The sequence below is a fragment of the Tachyglossus aculeatus genome, chromosome 14, assembly GCF_015852505.1.
Source record: "Tachyglossus aculeatus isolate mTacAcu1 chromosome 14, mTacAcu1.pri, whole genome shotgun sequence".
In the NCBI taxonomy this organism is placed as follows: Eukaryota; Metazoa; Chordata; class Mammalia; order Monotremata; family Tachyglossidae; genus Tachyglossus; species Tachyglossus aculeatus.
The window spans coordinates 11,769,659-11,786,519 of record NC_052079.1 but is presented as its reverse complement, the minus strand read 5'-3'; the positions used below and the strand labels follow the sequence as shown (position 1 = coordinate 11,786,519).

At 40.5% G+C, this 16,861-nt stretch overlaps 1 protein-coding gene across 2 annotated transcripts in view; it reads left to right on the top strand.

Moving 5' to 3' along the window:
- The window catches only part of STRN3 (striatin 3), a 69,616-nt gene that overhangs the window by 26,331 nt on the left and 26,424 nt on the right, over positions 1–16,861 (top strand). For both annotated transcript variants that reach the window (XR_005453944.1, XM_038756857.1), the window contains exons 2-7: positions 7,268–7,371; positions 8,860–8,933; positions 10,685–10,766; positions 12,592–12,768; positions 14,296–14,428; positions 15,068–15,209. Coding sequence is in view for 1 of the 2 variants with exons in the window: in XM_038756857.1 (XP_038612785.1) it covers positions 7,268–7,371; positions 8,860–8,933; positions 10,685–10,766; positions 12,592–12,768; positions 14,296–14,428; positions 15,068–15,209 (712 nt within the window). In the remaining variant the exon portion in view is untranslated. The remainder of the gene's footprint in view (positions 1–7,267; positions 7,372–8,859; positions 8,934–10,684; positions 10,767–12,591; positions 12,769–14,295; positions 14,429–15,067; positions 15,210–16,861) is intronic.

Sequence of the window (16,861 nt, the reverse complement as noted above, 5' to 3'; positions counted from 1 at the left end):
GGAAGAAAGTTGGATTATCCACATACATTAGTACGAAGACTGGACTCATAATTAAAACTTAATAAACAAAACTGGATTTTGCTTCTTTGGCAGACAGCCTTCCCGTCTGGCTATTCAAACAAAGAGTGTGAGCTGTGATATAGTGGGACAAGTGAGTGGAGGGAGTAGGAGTGTGAGAGCTGATTGAATGCCTTAAAGCAAAACCAAGGCTAACTCAGAATTTTTTTTTTACAATCAGTCAACTTGGCTGATTGTCAGCTCTCATCCTCCTAGTCTTTCCACTCACTTATCCACAACATTGTGTGCTCTCAAGTTTATCCTACTTACCATGCCTCATTCTCCTCTCTCGTGCAGCTGACCTCTTACCCAGTCCCTATCCCTGCCTGGAACTCTTTCCCGTCCCTCAAATCCAGCAATCCACAGCTATTCCCATCTTTAAAGCCTTCCTGAAATCATGCCTCCTCCAGACTGTAAGCTCGTTGTGGGCAGGGAATGTGTCTGTTTACTGTTATACTGTTCTTTCCCAAGCGCTTAGTCCAATGTTGTGCACACAGTAAATGCTCAATAAATGCGATTGAATGAATGAAAGGCCTTTACTGATTAATTTCTAAACTCTTTAGTTTATACCCCCGCTCACCCCCTTGCCCCCACCCCCCTGCTCCTCCCAAACCCCATCACTTTGGTACTTCTGTCTAGACTATAAGATCCGTTTCTGCAGGGAACGTGTCTATTAACTCCGTTGTAGTGTACTCTCCCCAGTGTTTAGTACAGTGCTCTGCACACAGTAAGCTCTCAGTAAATTAGTGGACCAGTAAGCTCTCAGTAAATGGGATGGATTCTGTGCCACCTAACATTTATGTACTCACAATCTGAAGCACTAATTCTGAGATGTATCCTCTTTTCCTTCTTCCTCCCATCTGTAATTTATTTTCATGTCTTCCTTCCTAGACTGTACAGGGATATCTAATTCTATTTTCTCAACCACTCAGTATAGTGCTGTGCCCACTGTAGGTGTTCAACAGGTGTTGTGGATTGATTGATTTAAGGGCTTTGTATAAGGGAGTTTTCTATTCTTTTATCATGGGTAGAAGTTCAGTACAACTGGGTTCTTTGTTGTGTAAGTGTATATTATGGAGACTGTGCTCTTAAGCAGGTTTGTGGTTGAGATTTAGGAAGCTGAATAAAGATGTAAATATTTGGTCTACAGAACTGTCAGTCTCTCACTAGGCACTCTTTGATGTAGACTGGTAGTATACTATGAATTGAGGGTCAACCAAAAGGTGTTTAAAAAGCCTGGGAGTATCTTGTTTAATTTTTCCATTTTTTTTTCCCCAAAGGTCTCTCTTCCAACATAGTGCATTTCTTGGTTCATGATCCTTGGGATTTTTTTTTTTAGTGTTTCTCCAAAGTAGTCTATTGGTTCACAGAACCTTGCAGAACCTTTTTTCACTTTCACCACCACACACAGAGCAAATGACTGTATTCATGACTATTGATGCCTAAGGGCAGTTCTAAGAAGGAATGGAAACTATTCCAGATAATAGTAAACAGAGTAATATTGAGTGCACCAGGCTTTGGGAAGGGAATGTTTTCAAAAGGTTTGTTCTTCTCATGAGGCTTTCATGTATGCACATCACATCTCTTAAATTTTTTCCCCTCTCACTTTGATTCTTAGAGAAGTGCAGGCATGTGCTTTGAAATTGATAGCTGCATATTTTCTAGGGAAACTAATTGTCAGGTTGGGGAGAGAAACCTATGATCATTTGGGGCAAGTTGAATAAAATCAATAGGGGAAAAATAGGGAATTGTGTTTCTCATGAGTTTCCAAAGGAGACTAAGGGACTGCCCTTCTTGGACACCCTCTGGAGTTTTCCTTGAAAGAATTGCCTCCTTGGAAAGTGGTCAACTTTACCAGAAAGAGGTGAAGCCCTGCCTGCCTTTTTCAGGCTCCTGGGGAGACTAGACTCTATCCCCTCCAAGTCTTCCTGCCAGAATCAGTCAGTAGTAGTCATAACGGTGTTTCAGTTCCCACTGTGGGCCATGCACTGTACTAAGGGCTTGGTACAACAGAAGCACAAGATGGATTCTTAGCCCACAACAAGCTTTCACTGTAACAGAGAAGAGTGACATAAAAATAGTAACAATTACTGAGCTAGGAATAAATAATTTAATGTTTAACTAAATTTTCACCTCAGGCAAGCATCTCAGCTTGGGTTGGTGTAAAGTAGTCTGCCTTCTCTCCACTCACTCGCTGGTAAAATGAATAGGATCCCCTTCCCTGTCTGCCTGCAGCCTCCAGCATTCCTGTTCTAGTGCCAACATGCCTTCACCTCCACATGCCATGGTGCTGATTGGGAGAGGAGTCCTTCCCTCTTCCCCACCAAAACCCACAGGTCTCAGGTACCTTCCTCCCTTCCAAAAGGTCTGAGGTTTTACTCTCTTGTCTTTAAAAATCAAAGTTCTGGTGTTCTTTTTGTACAGTCCCTGTCCACATTAGTGGACCGATAAAGGGGTGATGTGATGAGCGTTGTTTGATGTTGGTGGTTGCATCATTGGTTCTTTGTGAACCAGTATTGCCATCTGATACATTTGGTACATAGACTGCATTGGTGGACTGTTGTAGAAGTTAGATGTAGCATCTGTAGTAAGTCCAGGACTCCCAGCCAGAGAGAGACAAAGTTGCCCACTTGGATTAAAGAGCTTCAGCTTGTATTGAAGCTTGATGTTGCATTGGTATCACACTCTGGTTTTGTTGGTCTTTCTCAATTGTGTTTTTTTTTGTTAGCCACGCTCTATCTTTGAGTCATTTGACCTAAGCTGCCAAATTCATTGTTTGTATTCAAATTTCTGTACTGGTGCAATTCCTTAATTTTATATACAGCTTGCTGGATGCAAAGCTGGTCTGAAGCCTTGGTTGTCTTATGTGTGGTTGGTTGTCAGCCTGTAGTGCTTTGCTGATCCCAAAAGTGATTCAGAATAATCTTCATGTTATCTTCCATGAGGGCTTGTAGAGCACAGTGATCAATATAGAGCAAAACCTAAATGACTGAGTCAAGGTTTTGGGCTTTTTTGGTACTCTTACAGTGATTAGTGATTTGGAAGTGTTTCCAACCCCATTTTTCAAATGTGCAGCCTCAAACCTGTCTGCATGCAATAAACAATGCCAGACTAAGTACGCAACTGTGATTTATTCTTTGAAATGGAAAAAGCATCAACCAAGGACCCTTCAGTTCTGCTATATTATCAAGGAGTCATCTTAAGGCTCAATAAACTTTTTGGGAGTTCAGGCAGTGAAATTTGCTTATTGTCAGTCTGGGTCTCCTAAAGGTGTCACATGTTTTTGTAAGGACTGTAATCACCAGATAAGGGTCTTGGTAGTGTGTTCTGCATTTTTGTATGTGATCTACAGCAAAGAGTTCGCCCAAGGGGACTTGTTAAACACATGCTCCCAAAATTTCAGTATGCTTTGAAAGTTTTTTTTAGTGATAATCAGGGACAACTCTGCCAGTGGTCTTGCCTTTTCAGAGTAAAACATCCCCTTTTTTGAAGATGGCAGTAATGGTAATTATAACTGTGGCATTTAAGTGCTTTCTGTGTGCCAAGCACCCTACTAAGCGCTGATGGTGATACAGGATAATCAGGTCCCACGTGGAGTTCACAGTCCAAGTAAAAGAGTGAACAGGTATTGAATCCCTGTTTTGCAGATTAGGGAACAGAGGTACAGAAGTCTTGCCCAGGGTCGCACAGCAGGTACATGGTGGAGCTGGGATTGGAACTCAGGTCCTCTGACGTCCTCAGTAGTCCATATGTAGAGTAAGAATCTGTGGAGGCACCTGAGCAGTTCATCCCCATCTTAGGTGTTCGTCTCAGAATGAATCCTACTAGATTTGATAGCTTTGCTGTTCTTTATGGTTCTGAATGTTGTGGAGATGTTGCTTGATGACTACTAAGCCTTGGGGTGTTGACAAATTTAATGGCTTTGTGTAGGACTTCATCTATATAATTTGAAGGTATGGAAGGAAATCAATATAATGCTGCCATCTTTTTAAGATTCCTTCCTTGCCTATGTTGAGTGGAGCCGCCTTTGCTCTTCAGTGGTACTGTGGTGGTGTGCATGCGTCCTTAAAGAGTCTTCAGAAATACATACAGCATCATCGTCATCAATGGTATTTATTGAGCACTTAATGTGTGCAGAGCATTGCACTGCATGTGGGAGAGCACAGTAGAACAGAGTTGGTAGACATTTCTCTGCCTACAACAAGCTTACAGTCTAGAGGGTCTTTGGTTTTGTTTGTGTGCTTGACTCGGGAGGTTCAATTTCATCCCAGCACCTGTTACACGTTTCTCTTGCGCTATTCTTGGAACTGCAAGCTGTTGACAATGTGTCTATTGCTTTGCCGTAAAAATACTTTGATTTCTGTGTCATTAATGTCAAAACAACCCTTGATATTGACTGTAATTCTAAAGACTTCTTTGAGGACTGTAGACACACCCATTCACTAGTTGTATTGTTAGAGGCCCATATGGTTTCACGCTTCAATAATGTTACTCTTACATTATTGAAGAGTCTTCACTCTCTAGTTCAGCATAAAGTCTTTGGAATGGTTTGGATACTATTGTGTGATGTATTTGTCAACCTACTTCTCTCGTCTGTCTTCCTGCCGACCTCTTGTCCACATCCTGCCTTTGGCCTGGAATGCCCTTCCTTTTCATATCTAAAGGACAATTACTCTCCCCATCAGTAGAAGCCTTATTGAAGGCATATCTCCTCCAAAAGTGATAGGACTGTCATTCAGGTTTTGCTATCAGGCAATAATGTAGTCAGTAAAGTACCAATTGCTCAGGTTTCTGGTCCACCCAGGGTATTTTTTCTCTTTAGCAGAATAGTGTGTCAGTTATTAAAAACAAACAGCATATCTATTGAGCAGGAGTGGTGGTTTAAATTTTTTCCCAAGTTTCAGCACCATTGCTCCTTGTGTTGAAATCTTCCGTGACAGTAAGCTTGTCAGATATTGGCACTGCTGGGGTATCTTCTCAGAAGTTTACAGAATTGTTTCTTTTCCTTAGTGCCAGTATTTACTGGTACATAGGCACTGATGATGGAACATAACGTGTATATTTGAGAGGATGGGGTAGGGAAATGAAATGTTCATTAGGTTTGAAGGCTTGAAACAAGCAATTATCTGATTGGAGAGCTGACAGCTGTGAGCCAGGAGGCAGCGCATCTGACACCTTTCCCTGGGCACGTCTGCCCTGCTTCAAAAAGTTTCATTTCACTCAACTGACTAAATCCATATCTGGTACTAAGATTAACAGTATCCCATGTTAAAGGGTTTTGTTTTTTTTTCCATAGCTTTCTTTCTACTTTGACATGATCAAGGGGTGACTGGCTGGAAACCAGGAAGTTTTGAGGACTGGTCGTCATTGCTAGAAGGAACCGAAAGGGCCCATTTTAGAGGGCTTTTTGGCTTGTGTAGGCGATACCGTCTACTCCCCCCGAAGCAACTTTTAGCGTGCCTTAGAAAGGAAAACCTAGCCTTTTCAATTAGAAAGTCTTCTAGCCCTTTAACCCTTTCCCCCTGCCCCTTTTCTTAGATAGGAGAATCAAGATAAACTGGGGGTAGGTAGGGGAGAAGACCTAATCCTGTGCGTCATTAAGCAAAGCTCTCAGTTCATTCACCCAACCCTAAGACCTGTTAGGTGCTCTCATGCTCTAGTTTCTGGCATGTTAGGCCAGGGCCTTGAACCTCCTAGGGCTGGAGAAAGACCGTGCTGACCGTTTTGGAATATGCTATGAGAATTACTTCTGATATTGCCGAGCATCCTGAGAATCTAGGAAAGAAAGCTCCCTGTTTATAAAGTTGTTTTGGGGTATTGGAAATTGACACCTTGCTGGATTTGGTTTTGCAAAATCATAAGGAGAAGAAACCTCAAGGGATCGAGTTCCTCCCTCTGCATTTCTTCCAGGCAGTTGAGAAGTTATTTATAGTGGGTTCCTCTCATGGTTTAATCACTTCTATAATAATTGGCAGATTGCTAGTGTCTTATTTTACTCGTTTATTTTAGTCACTTAAACAAGGCTAAGGGCATTACAGAAAAGTCCAGTATTAGGTTGGTCTGCGCATGGAAGAAGAAAATCACCAAAGGAGTCATTTTTGGTGATAGCATAAAAACACTCATATTGCAACAATGAAAAATAAAAGCATGAGAAAATGTTCCAGTATTTGAAAATGTGAGAGTACCCCACGGACAAGTTTCTGAGAAGGTTTTAGGACTAGGAGTATGGTGGGTGGTGCAGGGGGCGTTGGTGGAAGTGAGAAAAGCTAAGCTATGTAATAATAATAATTATGATATTTAAGCATTCACTATGTGCCAAGTGTTGGAATAGATACAGTATAATCAGACACAGCCCCTGTCCCGTAGTGGGGTCACAGTCTAAGTAGGAGGGAATCGGATTTAGTCCCCATTCTACAGATGAGGAAATTGGGACAAAGAGAAGCTAAGTAACTTGCCCAAGGTCACACAGCAAGCAAGTGGCAAAGAGCTGGGGTTCGAACCGAGGTCCTCTGACTCGCAGGCCTTTGCTGTTTTTACTAGGCCACGCTGCCGTGTATCCTCTTCTGCCCAAAAAGTGATTTGCTTTGGACAAGACAGTGTGTTGCTTACCTTTGAATTGCGCTTTCTGAAAGGGTTTCTGGCATTTTCTTTCCTCTCCATTACTTCTAGGTAGAGTGTGAGTTTATTTGAAAAGAACTTTGTTTCTCTTTCAAGTGGAAAAAGAGCAATTAAAAGTTTTTTTGGGCAGAACACTTGAAAATATTCATTTTAACAATTCTTGAAGCAGGTAATGCTATTTTGTTTTAATATGGGCAGCGTTTCTAGTCTGTGACTTGGACCATAATTCCATTCATCCTTTTTGTTAGATTGGGAATGGAAATGAAAATAGCAAACATTTTCTTGTCCAGGAGCCCATCTGTAATTACCAATAACATTAAAATGAGAGACTGTGTATAAAGTATAGCTGATTTTTTAGCTGTCAGAGGGAATATTTACGACTATTGCCCATGCAGTATGGATTATTATATAATTTAAGTGAATCTCTCAGTTCATTCACCCAGTCTTAGACCGGTTAGGCTCTATCAAGCTCTGGTTTCTGGCATGTCATTGTTGTGCCAGGTGAATGACCCAAGATTTACCTTCCGCAGTTCATCTACTTATGTACTTTTGGAAAAAATAAAGAAAATGTCACTCTTTTTTTTTTTTCCAGGCTCGAATAGCATTTTTGCAAGGGGAAAGGAAAGGTCAGGAAAATCTGAAGAAAGATTTAGTAAGAAGAATAAAAATGTTAGAATATGCATTAAAACAAGAAAGGTATGTATGTTTTACTTTCTCCTATGCTTGAAAGAATGGAAAGCAACTTTACTATTCCTTATCTGTTTTAATTTTATGAATATGAAGGGAAAAAATTAAGTGCTTTCTAGAAGACTCATTTAAGCTATGTGTATAGTCGGCTGCAGGGCCTTTGTTATGGATTTAATAAAGAAATGGTATGGCAATATACCGTTTGCTGTAGTGTTTGCTGTAGTTTGCTATAGCAAACGGTGTATTGCCATAGCATTTCATAATTTGTAGGTTGTTCTACTTTAAACTGTGACATTCTTTCCCTCAGCCTCCTTTTTTTGATTTTAATGAACCAGATTTTCATTCTTTGATGCCTTCCTTGCTTTGTGTTAATCCTGTTGGGATGGGTTTGAAATCTAAAGCTTTATTCTTATGTCTGAGTCTTACTGCTCCATAGAGTGTTGTCAACAGAAAATGAATCTAGTTATTAAAGCGTAGTCTCTATTTTTGGAGCTGGTTTGAAGCCATTCAGCTGCAGTGTAATTTTTTACATAATTTGGTGGTATGTTCGTAAATTCACACCTGCCTTTGGATTTGCTTTCTGCCTATTCACTTCAGACGCAGCTTCTCAGTCTGCTGTTGATTTGTGAGAAGTGTGTATTTATAATACTTATTAGTTTTTTATTTTAAATGCAAAGTCCTGCAGGATATTTTGGCTGTCAAGAATCACTGGGTCTAGTGAAGTAAAATGTCCAAAGCAGAAGACACAAAGACTATGTGTATCTCTTTAAGAACATTTGGCCTTTGTTCCAGAGTGGTCAGGATATTAGATTCTCTTGTTTTAAACTAGTCAGTATGGATTAACACACCATGTGACTTAAGATAAACTACTTTATGTATATTTTAATATTTCTATGATTTAATTTTTAAAATTATCCAAAGTTGGGTGACTAGGGTACTCCTCACTTCACTCATCAAGTGGTATAAACAAACAGTTGTTTGTATAATGGACTACCACTAACTATTTTGTAGGGGGTTATTGGTGTCACTGAATAAAGTGGCATCTTGACACACCTTGACAGAACACAGATTACAAGTATTCTTGTTCTGAATGTTTAGTATAGTGCACTCTTGAATACTAATAAATGCTTCTTTGGTTCAGATTCTCTGTGGTTCAGGGGTGGCTTTTTCTGATACTTCAGGGATTCCGACCAGTCACTTAAATATTGTGGATGGCCATTTTGTTTCCAAAAATCACCACTCTCTCTTGTTCTGCCATGAGATTCCGCTAATTCAGTTTTTGCATCCTGATCCACTAGGGAGTGTGCTAGAAAAGGGAATTGGGAAACTGAATGACAAGGGATAGGGATAAAAGAAAAAGAATTTTGTAGCAAGTAGATTAGAAAACAAAAGGTACTTCCAAGTATGTCCTTTTTTCAAGTTCATTTTAAAACAGTTGTACAGGTTTTGTATCAGAGAATTCCTCCTGTTTTAACTAGTTTATTTTCCTGTTTTCAGGGCAAAATACCACAAATTAAAATATGGCACAGAACTAAACCAGGGTGACTTGAAAATGCCAACATTTGAATCAGGTAATTCAGCTTATTTTTATCTTTTGGCTGTACCGTGTATCTCTTGATTGGTGTGAGAGAGGGGAAAAACAGGTTAAGCATATTTTATATTGTTTAGAAAAAGTGATTACCCATGCACTGCCCCCGTAACTGTGGGCTTGGATTGGTAAAGTGATGTGACCCTAGTGCAATGTTCTGGTTTTGCAGACGTGATAAAACTGAAAAAAATGTGTGTCCGTCCGTCTCTCTCGGCAGCCTTACACTGACGACTTGTGGTGGCTTGCTCTTGTGCACCTCCATCGCGCTGTACTTCACTTCCATGAAAACAACATGTCCAGGCTCCCGGCCAAGCACACACTCCACACACTCATTGCAACCTCTCCAGTATTAGTCACATTTAGTCTGCTGGAGTAAGGACTCCGTAAGGAGGGTGGGGAGAGCAGGGCGCCATCAGTTGGGGTACAGATCCATATTTGTGGTCCAGGACGAACATTTAGAAAATTAACTGGAATCTCTATTTGTCAGCCTTGAACATTAGAGCAATGAAATTAGATTTTTCAAGACAGCATTAAAAAACTAGACGGGACTCTGAATAATACACTCAATCTAGTGACTTGCCGGGGCAGGAAAACGGTCTTTGGGGTTTCCAGCTGGTCTTATTCTTTATATGTAAGTTTCATGCTCATTTTTATGCAGAATCCAAGTGCATTTGGTGGCTGTGGGTAGGGTGGCCACTGACAGCACTGAAAAACACAGACACAGTAAGACACATGTTCTGTCACATGCATTATACTGGGCCCCAAGGGTAACAAACATACTGATGTCATATGCACCATGTGGTGATATAGGACGCCTTGTTTGCCTAAACCCAAGAGTATTTTTCTGGGAACACCCTGACCTTCCCCACTTCCTACGTGTTCCAGGACTCTGAACAAAGGCACCATTTCTGAGCTGTGGAACTTGGTGGCAGGAGCTGCGGTGGAGGGAGCCTGGAGACTTAAAATAAAAATACATGTCGCAAAGGTGCCTGGTGGCTTACCCATATTAGATGGGGCAGACCAGCTGAAAACCAAGCTGTTGAGTGTAAAACCAGAAGAATAGCCCCCATAGTTATAGAAGACTGCTCATTTGGGCCTCTCCTTATTCCCACTACAGTAGCCTTGGGTCTTATTAGAGTCTTTTTTTCTGAATTTTAATTGTGTGATTTAATGATGGATCAGTTTTAACCAATGACAAGATTTGGGTAATGTTAGAAAACTTGACGAGTTTTCATTTTCCCTAATTCTCTCAAAGCAAATCAGTCCTCTTGAATGATGGAAGTTTATTTTTTCTGAAAAACCGATGTGGGCACCTGTGCTCTTTTTTGGATCGCTTCAGATTTATGTAATGAACAGAACTGACAAGTTCCGCAGCCACACGTGATGCATAATGGTGGAACTGCCTGGTGGGTACGGAATCTTAACCAAGTTTTCAGAACTGATGATGGGTAGTAAAATAGCCCATTAGATCATTCTGGATTTCACTAACGGTTTTAGAAGACATTTCCTGCATCGATAATGTGAAGAATGCCTCATCAACTATACATATACATTGTGCTGCGTGTCCCACCCTCCCATTAATGTTATTTTTTAGATTTAAAAGGGCTATGATCCAGGAGTTCTAAGGCGCCTCTAATGCAGGGAAATATTTTCAGGTCTTGGGCCAGTGATGTGCAGAAAATAAAAGGAGGCTCAAATGACACCACTAGCTACCTACATCTCTTTGTTTTTCAGAAGAAACCAAAGACACAGAGGTTCCTACAGTGCCTCAAAACAGTCAGCTGACCTGGAAACAAGGCAGGCAGTTGTTAAGACAGTGAGTAACACCTTTTACCGGTAAACTGCTGATTAAACTTCCTTGTGTTTACTTTCCCTTGTCTCCTCTCCCTGCACAGTTGGCTGTGTACTCCCTCAGCACTTTGATACCCACCTCAACCCCACAGCGCTCATGAAAATGTCCTTATACTCTACTGTTTTCCCCGATCTGTAATTTATTTTAATGTCTTCCCCTTGCGATTGTTTACTCCTTGTAGGCAGGGATTGCATCTGCCACCTCTACTATATTGCATTTTCCCAGGTGCTTAGTACAGTGCTCTGCACACAGTAAGTGCTTAATAAATACCATTGATTGTGTTCCAAATGTAACATCAAATCTCTTTGCACCTCTTAATTTCTTTGGGTTTTTTACTTTTTCTAAAGCTTTATTATAAGTTGGTGGGGCATTTTCTGTTGCAAAGTAACATTCCATCAGCCTTCCCAACATTCATTTTTTTATGGTATTTGTTAAATGTATACCTGTGTGCCAAACACTGTACTAAGTGCTGGGGTGGCTGCAAGCTAATTAGGTTGAATTGTGTAGCAAACACTCATGTATTTATTCCCTAATATTTAAACTCTTAACCATGGCAATTTTGTTGATCTATGCCTGCTGTTTAGCCCATTGGTCATTAACTCCTTGAAGGCAGGGATATTATGCTTTTTCATGTTTTTTAAGCAGAGAAGCAGCATGCCCAAGTGGCTTGGGAGTCAGAAGGACTTGGGTTCTAATCCCTGTCCCGCCACTTGTCTGTTGTGTGACCTTAGGCAAGTCACTTCACTTCAGTTGTTGCCTCATCTGAAAAATGGGGATTAAGACAGTAAGCCCTGTGTGGGGAATGGATTGTGTCTAACCTGATTACTTTGTATGTATTCCAGTGCTCAGAATAGTTCCTGGCAAATAGTAAGTGCTCAACAAATGCTATAAAATTTTTATTGTACTGGTACAGTGCTGTGCTCAGCTCCTTGAGGGCAGGGGTCGTGTCTATCAATACTCTTGTCCTCTCCCAACTATTTAATACAGTGCTCTGTACACAGTAAGTGGTAAATAAGTAGCTGTGACTGATCACTCGATAAATACTGTTGAGACTGATACTACTATAATGGTGTCGTGGGATCTAGTAAACGAGGGAGCATTCTTCTCCGTAATTTCTCTGGGTAATTGTAGCCATTGGTGGCCCCAAAGGTACTTTAAACTCTAGTTATAAGTACCCACCAATCAGCCATCTGCTGGCCCTCTTCCCTGAGACACAGATGTCAGAAATAGGGATCCTGGGACTCAGAAGGTCATGGGTTCTAATCTCGTGTGACCTTGGGCAGGTCACCTCACCGGGCCTCTGTTACTTCATCTGTAAAATGGGGATTGAGACTGTGAGCCGCACATGGGACAAGGGACCGGGTCCAACTTGATTTGCTTGTATCCACTACAGCACTTAGAACAAACCTGGCACATAGTAAGTGCTTAACAAATACCATGATTAGTTATTACCATCCTGACCTCCTGGGCTTCAGATTTGCTGGGAGGAAGTGAGGCACAGGGCAGAAAGAGAGAGCAGGATGGCATTTCGGGAGGACGACAAGCCCCCAAAATTTCATCTTCCCTTCTCTGTACAAATAGCAGGAGCCCAGGGTCCCCACCCCATCCACTGCTATTTGGAGACAGCGATCCTGGATCCCTGATTACTGATTTGTTGCTGGTGTCCAGGCACAGGTGGCTCTGGGACCCTACCCTGAGAAGCTGTCAATTTAAGGAGGCATCTGGGAGGAAGAGAATTTTTTTTGGTGGTTTGGGGAAGAACTGAATGTGATACCTGTTTCCTCGACAGATATCTTCAGGAAGTAGGTTATACAGACACAATATTGGATGTACGGTCCCAGAGGGTAAGGTCATTACTTGGACTATCCAGTACAGAACCAAACGGCTCAGTAGAGACGAAGAACCTAGAACAAATTCTCAATGGAGGAGACTCTCCAGCAAAACAAAAAGGACAGGAAGTCAAAAGGTATGGGGTAAATATTTTCATAATTATGTAACTTGCCAAATAGTTTTGTTTTGCCTGTTTATTACTGACTTCTGGTACCTCATAGTTGAATTTTTTTTTTAGTGAATCAGTGGTGAAATCTCTCCCTTCACTGTTTTAACTAAAGTGCTTATCTGAATCCCTCGTAACTACAGTAAATTAAACTGAATGAGATGCTAATAGGTAGAAAAAAAACCCAGCCTGTGTGTATTTCTATCACAGTACTTATTCAGAAATAATATTGAAATGTGTATTGAGGAATAATGCAGAAACAGTGCAAAATCTTGCTGATGTTTTGGCTCACAGAAGGTTCTGGAATAAAGCAGAGGTGGGTTGGGAAGGCTGGGTCAAGGGAGGAGCTGAAGCAGGAGAGGAGGGAAAGTGAAGAGGAGGGAGCTGGGCAGACTGAGAGCCATGGTGCCATTAGGACAGTTCTGAGCAGCAGAGAGAAGTTTGTGTTTGGGGGTGGTGGGCGGGAAGAAGAATGACAGAGATGGCCCCTGGGGTTTCAGGATGCGGTTTTTAGTGCAGTTTTGAATGCCTTGAAGTAGGACTAGGTAGATGTGTCCAGTTAAAATCACTGAACTGTGGACACATTCTTGGGCACGGCAGTTTCCTTCCTGGAAGATCAGGCAGCATGGCAGCCTAGGAGTATTTGAGTCATCATGGGAAAATAATATTTTCCATTAAAAATTATTTCTACAGTTTAGACCAGATATGATCATCTTTTTTCTGGTCTGGTTCTTTGTGACATTTTCTTACTGGAAACCAGATCTTATCACTCGGAATGACTGAGGCTAAGCAGGGCAGATTTCTGCTTGGCGTTACTTCTTTCTGGGCAGTAGCTGCTTCTCTCATCATTCTGCGTTGTTTTTTAAATCCAGTCATTTATACTGCCTGACCCCTCTGCACATTGGCAGTTGCCTTGTAAATGTTCAGAAGCATCCAAATCCACTTGTACTCAGATATCTATGTAACATTTACTTCTTATCGAGACTGTGTTTTGTACATTTGGATCAATACCCAAGGCTTTTCAAAATGAAAGCCAAATGAGCCTATGTGACTACTTTATCAGTGGTCATCCTGAGGCTTGGGCCAGTGAGAGGGCTGTAGTTAAAAACAAACATTGGAGCTATTTAGGTTGTATATTTGGGATAAAAATTGAGCTTTCTGTTTGTTTGAATTTCATTTTGAGCCCCAATTCCCCCAAGATGTTGGTGGGGGTTAAACACTAGAGAAACTCTTTTAAATTGTTGAGCCATGGATAAACAAAATTTTTTTTAAAAAATCTTTCTGTGTTGCATTCATGATTGATGTCAAGTGGTTTCAAACTCAGAAGCTTTGAAAGATCACTCAGTTGAAGCCTCACAAGCATTTTGTTAGTTTTTTGTAGAAGTTAGTTGCTTTTAGACTAGTTCTCTAGTGAAAGCTTTGAAACAAGTTACGAGGACCATTGAGTTACTCTCAATTCTACCAGAAAAAGCTACACATTTTTTTGTTTGTTCCTAGGAACTCTGGTGACGTCCTTGAGACATTTAATTTCTTAGAAAATGCAGATGACAGTGATGAAGAAGAGGAAAATGACATGATTGAAGATATTGCAGAAGGAAAAGAAAAGCATCGGATGAATAAGAAACACAAAGTAGAGATCTAATTATATGTTTATTTAGAGTGTGTGTGCCTGTGTGTTTGTATGGTATGTTAACATTTAATTGATGGCTTTTGGTCTCCTGCTGTAAGAGCTTCAGGTGGAAGGATTTTGCTAAATGCAGTAACATATTGAATCCAAACTTCTGGTTAGATTTCAGCTATAGATCTTTTTTTTTGGGGGGGGGGGTTATTAGTTAAAAATGTTTCTGCTCTGAAACAAGATAGGTTTAACTTTTATCGAAGACATGCTATCCATGGGGGGTTGGGTGAGGAGGGCAAAAGTCTTGCAGGAATAACCTATTATTGGCATAGCCTGTGGCACAATTCTAAACTCCTTAAGGGCAGTGATTGTCTTCTAACTCCTTGTGCTCTTCTAGGCATTTAATACAGTGCTCTGGCCACACATGCACAATAAATGCTATTTATTGACTCCTGTCCACTGTGAGTTTTCTATGTAGATACTTCCAAAGAGCTTCCAAATCTAAACCTCACTGTGGGGCTGTTGACTGCCTGAGAAACCGAATGGGCAGTTGCTTCCACATTACAAGTGGGGCACGGCTTGAAAATGATCAGAAAAATATTGCAAGGTACTGTCTGGTTAAGTTTTTCTTGGGTCCTGGTTCATTTACAGATCGGTAATGAAGGCTTAGCTGCTGACCTCACTGACGACCCTGATACTGAAGAAGCCCTGAAAGAATTTGATTTTTTAGTGACTGCCGAAGATGGAGAAGGAGCTGGGGAAGCTCGGAGTTCAGGGGATGGCACAGAATGGGGTAAGAGGTTTGGGGAAAAAAAACCCAGATCTTACAACCTAAGTCATGCTTAATCTTTTCTTTATGTGGAGTGAGTGCTGAATGTGTGCTGGTAGCTAAAATGAAAGAGAAGAAGAAATAAAATGAGGTAGTTCATGTTGAGAAACACCTGGGTATTTGGTGTTAACCCACCCAGCAGGTTTACATTTCCACTCAGTTTTTTTTCCTTCAGGCTTGATTTATAGATGGAGAGGCAAATTTGACTGTTGTAAAAAGTCTTCATTTTTTCTCTCTCCCAGTGTTTTTTATTTTTTAATGAGCCAAGCCAGGTACATATATAGTTAGTTTTAATCAGTTCTTATTTACTTTCATTTTGGAATACTTTATGTATTTCTTAGAATTTTGAATACTTAGGGTGTTTATTTTCTGTCATCTGCACTGGTCATTTGAAAGTGAATTGAGGCAGATTTCAAATTTTGTTTTTTGGATTTGTCAAGAATTACTCTCTCATGGACATTTTAAGCATGTACATTTTTTAACCTCACGTTTCCTTAATTTCAAATGCCAGGATTTAGAATGCAGTAGCTCTTAAACATGAGTTTCTAAGATGCATATAGTTAAAAGGGAATAAAAGCGAGAGTTTCAGTCCTAGTTGTAGATATGTTGGTTAAAGAGCCGATTGGAGCATAGGTGCAACTTGGGTTTGGTGTGTCTCTAGATGCTTGTAGTTGCAATATTTTACCAGATTTTTTTTATTTTGAGGTCTAAAATATTGATATAAGTTAAATGAAAATTCATAGAAAAATTTATTGCATAGCTGCCTCTACACAAATAGAACACATTTTAGTGGATGCCCAAATTGGCTGCATTGATTAAAAAGAGGAATGCTTCTGTGGCCCATTTTAGCTGTTTTAGTGCTCAACTGCAGAGAAACAACTCATAACAGAATGTTTATTTGGAAATGCTTCATACTGAAATAACACAGGCAACAAAAACCATTGGATCAGTTTTTCTGCTGAATGAACACCTAAAAACATTGTTAATGAATAAATGGGCCAGGTGTCTTAGATGCGCACCGAGTAAATGCTCAGGAGACCAAATTGCCCATCCCTGGTTTTCCAACCAACTTTTACATGTGCTTTTACATCCTTTCATGTAAACCGAAAGAATAAAACCAGTGCAATCCACTGCCTGCCTCAGTTGGCAAGGAGCGAGCACTTTTAAAGCCCTTTGAGTTACTGCCACAGTAAAGTTACTACATAAATGGGTTATTTGTTGTAGATTTCCTGAATGTTCTAATCGAAAGAGAAACTCAATGTACAGAATAGTTAGTGTCCAGTAGTTACAGTGAACAAAACTTGCCTGTTTTATTTTTAGAGAAACCTGGCCATTCCATAGTATGCCTAGATCTGTAAAGCTCAGTGATTAGGTCATAAGTCCGAAAGTAGGTCTTTAGACATCTGTTGTAGTTAAAAGGCTATCATAACACAGTGCTAGTAGCCACTCATTTTGTTTGTGCATCATAACTTAGCTTCTGTATGGAAAACCAGTCTCAAACTTGGGTGATCCTAACCATGGAACCCGTTTACAGACTAATTAGATTACTCTCAAAAATCTAGGCTTTCTGCATTCTAGCTTAAATTAGGTTGTTTAAAATAAAATCTTTATTAAAT